This window comes from Artemia sp. Qi Xiang Cuo, chromosome 7, assembly GCF_049724085.1.
Source record: "Artemia sp. Qi Xiang Cuo chromosome 7, ASM4972408v1, whole genome shotgun sequence".
Taxonomy (NCBI): Eukaryota; Metazoa; Arthropoda; class Branchiopoda; order Anostraca; family Artemiidae; genus Artemia; species Artemia sp. Qi Xiang Cuo.
In genome coordinates, this window is record NC_142800.1 from 51,315,795 (window position 1) to 51,332,576 (window position 16,782).

At 34.4% G+C, this 16,782-nt stretch overlaps 1 protein-coding gene across 1 annotated transcript in view; it reads left to right on the top strand.

Moving 5' to 3' along the window:
• LOC148950393 (BTB/POZ domain-containing protein KCTD3) overlaps window positions 1-16,782 on the top strand; it is a 45,157-nt gene that overhangs the window by 13,526 nt on the left and 14,849 nt on the right. The window contains exons 3-4 of the mRNA XM_089092378.1: window positions 2,780-2,920; window positions 16,630-16,746. Of these exons, the coding sequence (XP_088948504.1) occupies window positions 2,780-2,920; window positions 16,630-16,746 (258 nt within the window). The remainder of the gene's footprint in view (window positions 1-2,779; window positions 2,921-16,629; window positions 16,747-16,782) is intronic.

Genomic DNA, 16,782 nt, shown 5'->3' on the forward strand with positions numbered 1-16,782 from the left:
TTCTTATACATAACACTAATCACTTTAATGTATTTGTCTGGTATACCATACAAGGATAAAACCTTTACTAAAGCTCCTCTATCAACAGAATCGAACGTTTGCTCATAATCTATAAAACTGAGGACCAAAGGTGTTTGAAAACTTAGGCACTTCTCAATTATTAACCTAAGAGTGAAAATTTGGTCAACACATCCTCTACCTATTCTAAAACCGCACTGCTCTTCTCTTAAAACTTTGTCTACAGCATCTCTCAGTCTAAAAAGTATCATATTACTAAGCAATTTGCTACCTACAGAGACCAGACTAATGCCTCGATAATTACCACACTCACTTTTATCACCTTTCTTATAAAGTGGCTTAATTAAGGTTTTCCTAAAATCTTTAGGTCCTTCCCCTTTTTCAAAATCATAATAATAATCTTCATTAACTTATTTCTAACATCAGAGCCACCATATTTAAGAAACTCATATAATACCCTATCAGCACCAGGAGCCTTATTATTATTTAATACTTTTAGTACTGTTGCTAATTCCTCCTCACAAAACAAATCATCCTTCACATCCAAGGTATCACAAATTTTTTCATTTTCCTCTATATTTTTTCCTGCAAATCCATATCGGTTAAGTAAGTTCTCAAAATCTTTGACCCATCTCGCTATAGCTTTTTCCTTGTCGCTAATTGCCACCCCATTCCTATCTTTAACTGGGACAAGTCCGGAGTGACAAATACCTCTCAATTTGTTAACGTGCCAGTACAATATTTTACTATTATGCTGCATCTTCTAAATCCTCGGCAATTTTTTCCATGGCCTCCACTTCACACCTCCTTAGTTCATATTTCAATGCTTTCTCCACTTTCTTTACATTTCTTTTGTTTTCATGCGATCTATCACTCAGATAATTCTTGTACAAGTCCTTTCTCCTTTCTATTAAAAATAAAGCTTTTTCACTAATATTCTGAGCTGCAGTTCTAGCTTTCTTCCCTAATACACCTTCCGCAACTTCACAAATTATTTTTCTAAAATGATTCCAACCGTCTTCCACATTATCAAATTTTAAACTCTTGAGTTTAGTATACAACTGTTTCTGAAAAGTTTCTCTCAATTTCTGATCCTGAAGTCTACCAACATCATAAATTTCTGGGAGGTAGTTACCCTTCCTATATTCGAGCTTTAAATTACCCCTTGACACTATTAGATGGTGATCTTTGCTTTTAACATCAATAACAGCACTCCTATATGCCCTAGTATCTTGTATTGATCCTGCCAGTCTTCGGTTTACTATAACATAATCAATAAAGGTTTGTTGTCTTACCATCACGTGAATACCATGTTAGCTTATGAGCCATTTTATGACCAAACACCATATTGGTTATAACTAGATTGTTATACCTACAAAATTGCAAAAGTCTGTATCCATTACTGTTTTCTTTTCCTACACTAAATTTACCTAAGCTGGGATACCATCTATCCCTATTTCTACCAACCTGGGCGTTAAAATCTCCCAGTAATAACATCATATTTCTGCCTGGGACCTTGTCTATTTGCTCCTGTAACTGTAAGTAAAATTCATCTGAGTCACTAGTATCTCCATCAGTCGGTTCTACAGGGGCGTATACTACTATAACTGATACCCTGAACTTTCTAGTCATAAAATGAGCAATTAGTATTCTATTATCAATACCTTCCCACCCTAAACAAGACTTAGCAGCTTCCTTATTCATCATGAGCCCTACTCCCTGTCTGTATACCCCATCCTTCCTGCCTTAGTAAATAAATTCTATATCACCTATTTTCAGGCTTGCTACCCCATTGATACGAGTTTCTGAAATTTCGAATAATTTGAGTTAAAACCGTCTGATTTCGTCAGTCAAAATGTCGATATGATAACCATTTTTTAACATCGTAACATTCAAAGTTTCAATTTTCATGTTCTTTAAATCATTGAAACTAATTTCGCCTCAGGAAAAGCAATGATCCCGGATACCAGTGCAGGACGGGGATCACAAATCTTCTCAAGTCTACACCGAAGTGCTTAAGCCGGCTTAGAACCGGACAGCAAGAGGTCCCTGGGACCTCCATGAATGGAGGCTTTGTGCAATCCTGTGCCCATCTTGGTCACAACATGGTTTTTAGCACTCGGTGATACTCTTCTCTGTACAAGAGTCGAAATCTTGGACAGACAGTTTAAAGCCTTTCACATCTAATTTATTACATTTTTATGCCTAAAAATATCATGTTACTACAGGGAGGCATTATGTAATAGATAAATTAGCTAGGAAGAGGTTTTTCAGTCCAAAGACGCCCATCAAAACATACCAATCCCAGAAGAATTGTCCATTAGTCAGAATCCCGTGCGAATGCTGTGTCGTTTACTAGGCTATAATTTCCTCGAGGGGCGCCACTCCTCAATAACTACAATGGGGATTTTGCAATGCATTCTTTTAGTAATGAAAAATTAAATACATTTCTCTTGATGGAGTGTATAATTTATTCTGTCTACAAAATATTTGTATTGTTGACCCTCACCAAGCTTGAGATTGTAGTTGTATTGGTTGTGGAGTAGTTGACTTTTTTGTCAACAATGTGAACTTTCAACTCATCTGAATTGCTCCTTACATGTTTCTTTCTAGATTATGCAAGCCAGTTATCATTCATTACGCTTTTAATCCATCATTTGTTATTGTATTTGTTTGTGTCCTTTTAAATGATCGAAGGTCTTTTGATAATTTGGTGAATATTTGTTTTAAGTTTCAATATATGAAAGTGTCCGTTTTTCAGGAGAAGAAAACCTGATTCAGCTAAAACATGAAGCTGAGTACTACGGTATTTCTCCGCTGGTTAAGCGTTTAACTCTTTGTGAAGAATTGAAGCATTCAGCGTGTGGAGATCTGTTCTTCTATGGCCTTCTTCCCGCTTTAAGTAAAATTTTCTATTTTCATCAACTATCTTTAATATTGTATAGACTAACTTTAACAATTTGTATTTGATTATGGAATGCTTAAGTGTGTCACAGCTGGTGATGAAAGCTTAGATTCAGTGAAGCGGTTTTTCATATTTTAGTCAGGGAGCCACTTGCTGAAAATGTGACTAGTAGGTGGTCAGTGAGCAGCAGAAGGTTTGACGACGGAAAACGTGGTAATCGATAGCGCTGATTATGAATATAAGCGTTATATACTCAGGCGGGGGGGGGGGGGGTGCTAGTCTTATAAATTCGAAAAAAAACTTTTTATCTCTTAAATAATATACTTTGCTAAAAGTGTCAACAATGATCACGCAGCCTATTGTAATCGATACCACTAATAATGAGTACTACGTAATGATGATGACCATGGAAATTGCAATTTTTTCTTTTCATTCATAAGCAAACAAAGAAGACATTCCACTATTTGGCAAGTAATGGAAAGTTATTCTTTGACTACTTCTAATAGCAACTGCTAGCTATTTCGTGTGATATATTTATTAACAACCACATTTTCAAAAGATACTGGCTAGTATATGGTTTTCCACCCAACCCTTAATCATAGATACAAAAAACTTTAAAAATTATAGAACAAGAAATATTAATTATAGAGCATAAAATAAGCATTTCCCACCAAAATCACAAAGTAAATCACACAGTCTATTTCCTGCACATGAACAATGTGTTTTACAGCACTCGCACCTACAGTATTCAGAGGCCACGCCATCTGGGAATGCTTTAAGAGTAGACACAACTGGCCTAACCTCACCATCCTGGAAAGTCCACCCAAACTGCAGAGGACCTAGAAACTGAGGCTTTGGTTAATTTGCTTCTAAAAGATGTCTAACTGGAGATAAGCACGCTTAGCATGGCACTCAAAGGCAGCATCAGATGGCGCTAAATATTTGAGCTCCCACTTTCGAGGGTATAAATGTGCTCGCAAGTCATCAAGAGAGGTAAAGAGGCATGGATCTTTACCATATGCAGCAACAATGACTTTTTGCAAATAAAAAGAAAGTTTTCTTGCCCAGAAGGATCAAGCTTTAGCCTATCTATCTCTTTCATAAGCAGAGCAATCTGTTCCAGCAATCCCCATTTATCGACAGCCTTAGCCACCACTCTTTTTCCTTTGGAGAACATAAAACCAACTGTATCACAACCAGAAAGAGCATGAAGAAGGCGGATGGAAAAAAATAGATCGTTTGGCAAGTTTTTGCAAAGTTGATGTATAGGCACTAACTATTCACGGATTGGACAAAAACCTTCCATTCTTCACTATTTGAGTGGTATCCCAGAAAAAGCATATAATGATACAGCAAAAGGACAGCAATATCTGTGTCATTGGTGTTGATATATACAGTACTGATATCCCTCTCTAATCAATGCTACCTTTGCTTTCTCTGAATTTCTTCACACTTTCTACTAATTGAGTCTTGGCTTTAGTCATTAAATAAAAGAAGCCTTTTCTTTCCTCCATCTCAAATATATAACTTAGTCTACTAGGACCATAACTTGTTGGCCCTGAAGACTGCAAAAACCTTGGTGAAGTTATGTATTCACTTTATTTCTCATCATTTTGCATGCCAATATACAAACTGCCACCAAGTTCATCATCACTTGATGTCACTAATTCAGGGGATTGTCCAAGTACATCAGGGTCTATCTCATTTGAATCAGAGCAGTCTCTATTAACATCATCTGAATCTATCAGAATACCATTGTCTTCAAATTCTCATTGTCTTCAAATCATTTACTTCATTTGTGCAGCCATAAGCCCAGGAGAAACTGTTAATTTTAGATAATAAAATGGCAAATTATCACATTTTGGCTTTGTAGCCATAAATTTGTCAATGCAATTGCCATTAGATCAATCCCACTAACTCTGCTGATTACTTCTGGCAGTTTTTTCTCCAAAGGAGATTTGCTTTCAGCACAAAACACAATAGATTCACTGCAGGAAAGCGTTTCTACATTAATAAGCTTAAGAGAGGCTTTTTTTATTACTCCCTGATTTAGAGCAAAACAAGCAACGCGTTTTGTATGAGAAGAAAACATCTGCAGCCTCTAAACGAGCATTTTTTCTGGTAGTGTTGACATTTCCAGAGCTTGTAGATTGCTCTGGGACAGAAGATTCTTTACTGAGGGCATACATAAGCTGGCAGTGACAGCTGCTATGCCATTTTGGATTTTTCAACAAAAAACTCTCTTTTGATGCTTTAATCAGAGCTCTTAATGAATGATAGCTTTTCTTTTCCTTCATCTTAGCAAAGAAAGCACAAAGGAAAATCTGTCTCTGATTTTTTGTGGACTTCCAAGAAATCCAAGCTTTCTCTGTAGTTTATCCATCTGAAAGAATCAATCGGTGAGGAGATTATCTTAAATAGTTGTTGTTATAGCAGAGCAAACACTGCTGGGGGAAAACAATTTGTTTGGAGTTTAAGAAACCCTCCCAACATCCAAGAAATTTTTTAACAATGAATTAAAAAAAAATCATGATGTGATGCCATTGTGATGTCACATACATAAGAAAACACAGAACTTAATGTTGACTTTTCTAGTTAAGGCATTTCTGTACACCAGAAAATATTATTCTGGACCATTCCAGTTCATTCATTATAAAAAAAAACTGAATCACATTTCATATTGCTGAATCTTTGAAGATTCAGATCATTATTAGCACATTGCTATATTAAGAAACTTAAAGCAAATACAACAGAATAATGCACTTATTAGTGATATGTTTCTATTTTTAGTTTTTCGCTCTTCATGATTGGAAAGTTTCTCCACTTAAAACCTTTTTTCTTTACTTTAACATAATGTACATAATTTGACCTTGCTTTCAAATGTTGGTACTTTCATCCCAAAGAAAAAGGAGTAGTGACATCCTTCTTAGATCTAAATAGAAGTACTTGAGATAAGAATGTAAATTTTTTTTGCCAATTTCCCCCTCACTCCATAAAAATTCTTGAATTTAGATATAAGAATTTGTCAAAGGGCTGGTATTCCTGCATGGTTAGCTGCTTTTTCAAATATCAGCTGCCAATTACCTCTGACTAGTTTCCAGTGGTTGCTCAATAACCATTTAATTTTATAAATTGCTTGTAGCCAGTTGTCTATGACCAGATGAATGAATACATTTTTAGATGAAAACAACTTGAAGTTTTCAAATTTATCACTTAAGAGTTACAATAAGGTTATTTACCACAAAAAAACATGGAATGATAAGCATCTGGCAATTTACAAAGCAAGAAAAAAAATAAAAGACAACTGGTTTGGGGAAGTCAGTGGCAGTTAAAATTGGAGCTATTAGCCTAACAATAGCTGCATTTTCCAGCACTAGTATAACCTATGACCAGCCAGTAATACCTTGGATTCATTTCAATTCATAAGTGGCTTGTAGTCAGTCAGCAGTGACCATTGTGCTGAACACAGCCATAATTATTTTCAATTCTGCTACTAATTCAAATTTACCAATTTACAGAGGAGATGATTGTTATAATTGGATAAAGAATTGAATTCTAAATCTAATAGAATATTAGTTTCTTATTTATCTCATTATAGTCTAACATTTCAAATAAGCCCATAAATTAACTGGTTCCAAGTCTGGCAACTGAAAATGAGGTTAATAATCTCTTCAATTCCATAAAAAGTGGAAAAAGAGTAAGATTTTAGAGCAAAGAGAATGGATAAAAGGAGATTAATAAATATTAGAGGAGAAAACCCAACACAGGTTGGGTTCTTAAAAACCCAACCCTGAGCTAGCCTATACATGCAAATGATTGTAAGGATAAACAGAGGACACATAAAAATCTTTTGCACTTTGAGTGATAAATGTTTCATAATTATCACATGTAAAACTTACTATCAGTAATTATATCACTCGTAACAGTCTCTTTTTAGCTAGCAGCAGCACACTCAATCATATTTTCATATAGGCTATTCTGCTTTGCCAGAGTTTTTCTATTCAGCTAAGTCCAGGAGATCTATCGGGGCATGCGTATTCGTGCTGGATAAGTGATACCTGATCTGGCTCAATGAGTATGGACTGAAGTGACACCCAAGCAAGCTAGTGATTACAGAAGGCACAGAATAATTGAGTGATACAAACGCATACGATCTATCGGTCGAACGCGTCAAACCCCAAACAACAACAACATTCGTGCTGGATACATGCCTCTGGTTATCCGAGCTGAAAATTGGGTCACTCTGGTTCTTTGCTAAATGGGTTAAAGAATTTCTAGATCACACATTTTGCAGAACGATAAATTTTGTCCCGAGTCCATTAATAAAAAATATAGATTATGTAGGCAAATTTTCAAGATAAATCAAGATTATTCCCAAAACAACATAAATTATGTCATGTTTTTTATCTATTTTTAAAGATTAAAATTGAACAAATAAAGATGAAACAATTTTAGAAGAAGAACATTGGACTTTATTCAATTTCCTTTAAATTGACCTATAATTGAGCAATTTTGGATCAGTTTTTAATTTTTTATTGATTTTAAGGGAATTTTGGTCAGTTGAGATGGATTTTTAGGGAAATTGAGGAAATGGGGATGTAGCACCAATTTGTCAACTATATAATGCTGATTTTCGTATTCAGCATGATCGATTACATTAGATAGCATTTTCAAACCTTTTGCTGCTTGCTGATCACCCAAAACCTTAAACATCAAGATTTCTCTCGTGTGGCTCCCTGACTATTTATCGACAAGGTCCATTCGGCATATTAGGGATTCTTCTTGAATATAGTTTAATAGTCGTTCACTATTAGCAATACACAGCTGGTGATAAAACTTTGGTTCAGGAAGAGCTTCTAGTAGATAACCCTTCAGGGTTATCTACAAGGTTTATTCAGAATTTTTGTGATTTTTCTTGTAGAATACAATTTGGTAGTCTTTTACATATTTGCAGAAATGTGATCCTTTCTTGTAACCCAAAAATAATTGTTTCCAAAGAAGCCAAAAAAGAATCTTTGGATTTCTTTACATTTGCTAAGTCAGAAAAATGCAGAAATGCGAAAAACTTTTCATGTGTAGTTTTGAAGTAATAATTTTTTAATTGTTTTTTTTTCTTTTTTTTACAAGATCCGGGAACCTCAACCATAAAAAATGTCTAAACGCTCAGGAAGTTTTACTATTGCAAATTTTTTAGCCGAATGGAAATATGTGGACTTCGATTTTATCTATTGGGTACAGTGTCTCTTCTTATTATAAACTACGTACAGTTGTTTTTATTTTTTTTCTTAAAAGCTAAATAATATGCTTTGCCAGAGTTTTTCTATTCAGCTAAGTCCAGGAGATCTATCGGGGCATGCGTATTCGTGCTGGATAAGTGATACCTGATCTGACTCAATGAATATTCACTGAAGTGACACCCAAGCAAGCTAGTGATTACAGAAGGCACAGAATAATTGAGTGATACGAACGGATATGACCGATTGGTCGAACGCGTCAAACCCCAAACAACAACAACATTCGTGCTGGATACATGCCTCTGGTTATCCGAGCTGAAAATTGGGTCACTCTGGTTCTTTGCTAAATGGGTTAAAGAATTTCTAGATCACACATTTTGCAGAACGATAAATTTTGTCCCGAGTCCATTAATAAAAAATATAGATTATGTAGGCAAATTTTCAAGATAAATCAAGATTATTCCCAAAACAACATAAATTATGTCATGTTTTTTATCTATTTTTAAAGATTAAAATTGAACAAATAAAGATGAAACAATTTTAGAAGAAGAACATTGGACTTTATTCAATTTCCTTTAAATTGACCTATAATTGAGCAATTTTGGATCAGTTTTTAATTTTTTATTGATTTTAAGGGAATTTTGGTCAGTTGAGATGGATTTTTAGGGAAATTGAGGAAATGGGGATGTAGCACCAATTTGTCAACTATATAATGCTGATTTTCGTATTCAGCATGATCGATTACATTAGATAGCATTTTCAAACCTTTTGCTGCTTGCTGACCACCCAAAACCTTAAATATCAATATTTCTCTCGTGTGGCTCCCTGACTATTTATCGACAAGGTCCATTCGGCATATTAGGGATTCTTCTTGAATATAGTTTAATAGTCGTTCACTATTAGCAATACACAGCTGGTGATAAAACTTTGGTTCAGGAAGAGCTTCTAGTAGATAACCCTTCAGGGTTATCTACAAGGTTTATTCAGAATTTTTGTGATTTTTCTTGTAGAATACAATTTGGTAGTCTTTTACATATTTGCAGAAATGTGATCCTTTCTTGTAACCCAAAAATAATTGTTTCCAAAGAAGCCAAAAAAGAATCTTTGGATTTCTTTACATTTGCTAAGTCAGAAAAATGCAGAAATGCGAAAAACTTTTCATGTGTAGTTTTGAAGTAATAATTTTTGAATTGTTTTTTTTTCTTTTTTTACAAGATCCGGGAACCTCAACCATAAAAAATGTCTAAACGCTCAGGAAGTTTTCCTATTGCAAATTTTTTAGCCGAATGGAAATATGTGGACTTCGATTGTATCTATTGGGTACAGTGTCTCTTCTTATTATAAACTACGTACAGTTGTTTTTATTTTTTGTCTTAAACGCTAAATAATCTGCTTTGCCAGAGTTTTTATATTCAGCTAAGTCCAGGAGATCTATCGGGGCATGCGTATTCGTGCTGGATAAGTGATACCTGATCTGGCTCAATGAATATTGACTGAAGTGACACCCAAGCAAGCTAGTGATTACAGAAGGCACAGAATAATCGAAAGATACGTAAGGATATGACCGCTTGGTAGAACGCTTCAAACCCCAAACAACAACAACATTCGTGCTGGATACATGCCTCTGGTTATCCGAGCTGAAAATTGGGTCACTCTGGTTCTTTGCTAAATGGGTTAAAGAATTTCTAGATCACACATTTTGCAGAACGATAAATTTTGTCCCGAGTCCATTAATAAAAAATATAGATTATGTAGGCAAATTTTCAAGATAAATCAAGATTATTCCCAAAACAACATAAATTATGTCATGTTTTTTATCTATTTTTAAAGATTAAAACTGAACAAATAAAGATGAAACAATTTTAGAAGAAGAACATTGGACTTTATTCAATTTCCTTTAAATTGACCTATAATTGAGCAATTTTGGATCAGTTTTTAATTTTTTATTGATTTTAAGGGAATTTTGGTCAGTTGAGATGGATTTTTAGGGAAATTGAGGAAATGGGGATGTAGCACCAATTTGTCAACTATATAATGCTGATTTTCGTATTCAGCATGATCGATTACATTAGATAGCATTTTCAAACCTTTTGCTGCTTGCTGACCACCCAAAACCTTAAATATCAATATTTCTCTCGTGTGGCTCCCTGACTATTTATCGACAAGGTCCATTCGGCATATTAGGGATTCTTCTTGAATATAGTTTAATAGTCGTTCACTATTAGCAATACACAGCTGGTGATAAAACTTTGGTTCAGGAAGAGCTTCTAGTAGATAACCCTTCAGGGTTATCTACAAGGTTTATTCAGAATTTTTGTGATTTTTCTTGTAGAATACAATTTGGTAGTCTTTTACATATTTGCAGAAATGTGATCCTTTCTTGTAACCCAAAAATAATTGTTTCCAAAGAAGCCAAAAAAGAATCTTTGGATTTCTTTACATTTGCTAAGTCAGAAAAATGCAGAAATGCGAAAAACTTTTCATGTGTAGTTTTGAAGTAATAATTTTTGAATTGTTTTTTTTTTCTTTTTTTTACAAGATCCGGGAACCTCAACCATAAAAAATGTCTAAACGCTCAGGAAGTTTTCCTATTGCAAATTTTTTAGCCGAATGGAAATATGTGGACTTCGATTGTATCTATTGGGTACAGTGTCTCTTCTTATTATAAACTACGTACAGTTGTTTTTATTTTTTGTCTTAAACGCTAAATAATATCATAAAACTGAAAAGTCAAGGCGTGACGCTGCGAATGCTTGAAAAAAACAGAAAAAAGGATTATAGTTCACTACAAAAATTCTCATGTAGGAAGGCATCCTAAACAAAAAATTTTTAGCTTTTTCAAGTCCAAAACACACAACTTCTGGGGAAATAATATTAAAAATATTCCTGCTATGGTTTTAGTAAAAAAAAAAATTCGGATTTAGATTTAGCACTTTCAGAATATTTAGCTTGCATATACAAAGTAAGTACAACAAATAAATTCTTAGCGTGACACTTTTTTGTGGCAAATATAATTAGGAGTTTATTTTAATCGAGAGGATATTTTGATCGTACTATGCCTAAGGATTGTAACTCACAAACTTGGAAGGCTTCAAAAGTTCATTATTTTAGCTTTTAAAAGTGTAAACAACTAAATGAATATTTAGTCTGTCTCTACATTGTGTGTGAACTAATGTGTGAATAGTGAAAAGGCCTCAACAATGGTATAGAAAACTTTTTATATCACCTATGGCGTATTACGAGTAATATTCTTTCAAAGTGTTGAAGCTCTTTTCTGATTTTTAAGAATTCAGTGTACAATGATATATAATATTTAATGTTGTATAACATGTCAAATCGGAGCTGATAGTATCACGTAATGACAAAACAGACCATTTAAAGATTTTTTTTTGGGGGGGGGGGCATGTGCAGTATCACGAATATGTTAGTCGTATATGTCGTTGTATTGGGTATGATCTTATTCTTATAATAGCGGTACTATAAACCGCAATGCTATTAACGTCATGGTCCATAAACACCAAGATTATTAAAAGATACTCCCGTAAAGATTGTGCTGCTTTAGTGATTTACTATGACTGAAGTATAACTCAAATTACCAGTGCCATGAGAAACTCATCTAAATCAAAATGCTACAAATGCTGCTAATGGCAAGTACAAACTGCCTATTGCAATATAGAAAAATTACCAATACACATAACCTGATCCTTTTTATGTGTACTGGATCATTGTAAAATTTAGATAGGAATTGTTATATAAGGTACGATAGTAAGACATTCAAAATACTATTTGCCATCAGCTGTGGCAAAAAATGCAATTACGAACGATTGGTGATTAGTAAAAAAAAAAAACAGATTAATCACAACTTTTATGTTGAAAACTTTAATTTTTAATTTCGATTAATGACAATTTCTGCAATTTCACAGTTTAGTTTTATAAGACATAGGATTTTCATTGGGACAACGTGGAGCAGTACTGTCAGTTTTTTTTTTCTTTTTTAGTTGGAACCATGGCTCAAGGCATCCTATATTTGCGTGCTTTTTATGAGCTATTTTCAAACTGAATAATTTTGAGCTCAGTAATAGAGCTTAGATTGAACACAAATTTCTCAGAAATCGACAGGAAATAAGAAAATGCTTTTTGAACACAAAGGGAAAAAATTACTCTAAATACTATGTTTTTTTTATCATACTAGAGACAGAAAAAACATCACAGTGTATTTTTATTTATATACCTTTGAACAAAGAACAAGCATATAGGTTTTAATAATAGTTGCTAACACAGTCCCAATGAAAGCAAGATAGAGCACAAATTATTCAGCGAAAACTTTGTACAACTACAATGAAATGAATGTACCTTCATTGCTGATATATTTTTTCGTGAGAGCCCTGTTAAAAGTTTATAACTATTGCTATAAAATAAAACTATTCCATGAAAAGATCCTGATTTAAAATTTTTTAAATACCAAAAATGCTCAACAAACAATTATTTACACAGACTTTAACATGTCTGAGCAGGCGCTGGTCCTAAAATTACAGTGTCTAAACATGGACTGAGTACGCTGCCGCAAAAGCTAATAATTAAAGATTAGCTTGTTTTGTCTAGCATGCAAGTCTCCACACAAAGCAGTTTTATAAGAATGTGTGTAATGCAGTTCCATAAGAAGTTGCAGTTCCGTAAGAATGTAGTATTGATACAAATTTGAATTTAAAAAAAAAGAAATCAAAATAATGGTAACGCTAACAGTCAACTACACTTTATTATTAAGTTTGATACTTGTTAATGAAAGTAGTGAAGTCTTCTTTTCCTGATGAGTCAAAATGGATTTCAAGCTCATCAGATAATTAAAGTTTTGGTTCTTGGGCGGATTTCCTTTTTCGCTGTCGTCGTACCTCTCTCTTCTCTGATCAGAGAAATGAATGGTTTTACGAGAGTATCACTCTTCAAATCCCTCATCAAACTTATTTTCTATTCGGTAGAATGATGCTCTAGAGATTATTTTATAAGTGATTGTCCTATGGCCATAAGCAAATAACAAGGCAGTGAACTCAAAGCATTTCTATTTGAAAAGATTCATCCCCATCAACAATATTAGAGGAAAATAGTGGCATTTCAGGTTTTAATCAAAAAATTTTACTACAAAGTTGGTAATATTAAGTCGACGCAGTGCAATAAATTCTTGAACACATGAGGATTTTCAGAACATAACTTGAGAGCTTTTTTACCATGTCTTTCAATTCTGTTAGCCACAAGAAGCACTACAATCAGCTAATGTTATTTTAGCTATGTCACATAGGAAGATTTCAATCCTCTTTATTTACTAATAGTAACATTAAAACTTATCTTTGGTATTTTTCACTCAGTCCTGGCAACTAAAGCATTGAAGTCAAATAACAAGAATCAGGTATTCAGATTTGCTAGGAAGCGCTGGTAAATTTTCTGCCTGAACGTGTTGATTTTCTAATAGTGCGGGTCTTTTTCTTCTTATGCTGATTTGACACTCCATGAAGAACTGATCAATATAATATACATTGCGTCAGTTACAAAAAAAATCGTTCATTAGATACAAAGACAATTTGTTAAACCACATTGGCCTGCCATAATTAAAGAAACGGAAACGATAAAAGATGGGGTTTTTAAGGCCAAACGAGAAAACTGAATAAGCAAAGAAAACGTATATTTAGAGAAGACAACCGCCTCTCTTCTTCAGCGCGAAACGAAATAATTTATTCAAGGAAAGTGCCGAAAAAAAACGCGGAAGGTCAATATGAAAAGAACCAAAAAAACAATGAAAAAACCAAAAACTATATTGTCCGCTCGATACGAGTATCCGTCGATGGCAGTTCATAATTTTTTGGATTGTGTGCAAATCGCGGATATTGGCGAATGACTCGCTTTTATGGTTGTTAGGTATTTGGTTTTAGTTCTTATAATTTTTGGCTTTTATTGAATTTTATTCATCTTTTAATTTTGTTTTTTTCATTGGTTTTTTGGTTCTTTTCAAATTGACTTTCCGCGTTTGTTTTTGTTGTTTCTTTTGTTTGTTTTTTTTTGTTTTTTTTTAGGCACTTTCCTTGAATATATTATTTAGTTTCGCGCTGAAGAAGAGAGGCGGTTGTCCTCTCGAAATATTTGTTTTTTTTTATTTATTCAGTAATCTCGTTTGGCCTTAAAAACTCCATTTTTGATCGTTTCCTTTTCTTATATCATTAGATACACCATTTGAAACAGTCAATGAAGAACTTCTTCATTGTGGTACACGTCGGAAAGAGTTAAATCGACCTGATTCGTTGGAAAAAAAAAAATCAGTTGGAGGTAAAAAGTATGCTCTTGGTCCCTCTAGCAACCCCACCTCCATTTCATCATTACGGCAAAAATCTGGGTATATCACATCTTTTGAGTCAGCATCATGGTAGCATTTTCAATTTGTATGGTTGAAGAGCCAAAGAGGGCTTTGGCACCTCCCTCTCCCCTTCGTTTTTACTGATAGCTTTTAAAAGAAAGCTAGGTATGTTGAAGCTTCTGTGAAACAAAATCGTGCAAGGATTTTCAGTTATTTTTGCTTGGAAGCGCAAAGTGGGTCCATAATCATTGTACCCTTTTTTTTACCATGATCATACAAGGGTACTTAATATATAAGGCTGGTTGGCCAAAGTGGGCATATGGCCCCATCAAAAGTCCCTGCTCCTCCCATTTCCTACTTTTTAGCAGAAGAAAAGGTATGTCCCACCTTGGTTAAATAAAAACTTACAATTATTTTGTTCTGCAGGATTTGATGCATAAAATGGATCCATGACCCCACTAAACAGCCTTCTTGTCTCACTAATATTTTACTAGGAAGTTAGTCATGTTGCGCCTTGTTTGAAGTGAAGTCGTGCGACGATTTTCAAATCGTGACTGGAGGCGTATTGATGGAGGTGTAAGTGGGGTCCTTAGATGCTTTAACATCACCTCCTCTCCTCTTGCAACACCAGATTTAGCAGAAAAGTAGGCATGTGGTCCCTTTTTTGAAAAAGAATCAATCATGGATTTTCCATCTACGTAATTAGTGTTCCAAAGTGGGGCAGTTACCCTTTCGAAATCACCCACACCTATAGCCTTCTACTTTTAAGTTTAAGTTTAGGCATGTTGCACCATGTTTGAATCGCAAACTTGCTATAATTTTCAATCTCTATGAGTTGAGTCACCTTGGCTCCTCGAAGACACCTTCCCCTTCACAGCGAGATGTTTTATGTGTATGGTTGGCACTCCTCCCCAACTTCTTAGGAGAAAGGTTGGCAGGTATTTTTTCCCCTTTTTTACTAGTTGGCTTGAAACACATGGGTCAAGTCCCTTGGGCCAGTGGGACACGAGAATGATAATTTTCAGGGTGTATTGCCCATTTTTCACCTATAACCTGCTTGAAACTTCTGGAGCAAGAAGACAGTGGGGATAGATTTCCTAAGTTACCCATTTCTTCTGAGCTCCAACTATCTTCCGCTATGAGGTTTCTGCATTTCCTGGAAATTTGGTCAGAAGACATCTACAGTCAGGAGAAGTTAATTGAGAAGTTTTAAATCGTTGAACTTTACAGCTCAGGTGCTATGCAGGCTTTGAATTTTCATTATTCCGGGATTTGTCATCTATCACCAAGAGTGACTTGTAAACAAGAATCGTAAAGCTTGTTTTCTTCAGGGATAACGGGTTGCGTACTTATGCTAATTGGCTTACCTTTATATTCAGTACCGAATACCGATGCATTTTAAAGGAGGCAATGTTCTTTATACAAATGGTTATGCATCAATTATAAATAATGATGCGAGACAATGAAGTAGTTTGGCAATTATTAGTAAAGTTTTTATGTGGCATCAACACACAATCAAATTCTTTTCGTGATGAAGTACATGTAAGACAACCAACAGGTGTTAGATGTTTAGGCAAAGTAACGTAGCCTTAACTTTTAAATTCTGGAATTTTAGAAATAATAACATGATTTTGTTTCGTTTTATGATTAGGGGCAAAGTAATAAAGTATTAGTTATTGTATAAGGTGCGTTTTAAAAATTGTCAACGAAGCCAACCAAAAGTTTCCGCAATGTTTCATATTGCCCGAGCAATGTAAATCTAGCTAAGCATGATGTGCTATGTACTCAACTAATTTGCTCCCTTGATAGGACTTTTTGTGTATACCTTGCTTGTTTACTCCAATATTGCCTTTCAGTTAATACTTTGCCTTTCTTAACTTATCCCCACATTTGCAGTTGAAAATAGAGAGAATTTACCGTGAAAGTTTCTGCTGCTGTCGAAAATGTTTACCTAGCTCCCGACCGCTTTATGAAACTTTGAAAAACGACAATACTATCGATTATATGTGTAATATTCTTGCAAAAGACGTATTGTTCGACGTAATAGTTTGTTTAGGTTTGGAAAATTGTAAAATTTCTTTCGTGTTCTTATGATGTTTCAGTCGCAAATGCCTATTAATCTATCTTCTTAGGGAAAGACTCGTTTAATCTGGAAGGAATTAATCGAATAGACAGTGTTGCGACGTCACGAAATCATTCAAGAAATTCATCCGTCGACTCAAGATTCTTGAATTTTGGCCAATCCAGAGGTATTTTTCAATTTTGTAATCTATTAGTCTTTTTTC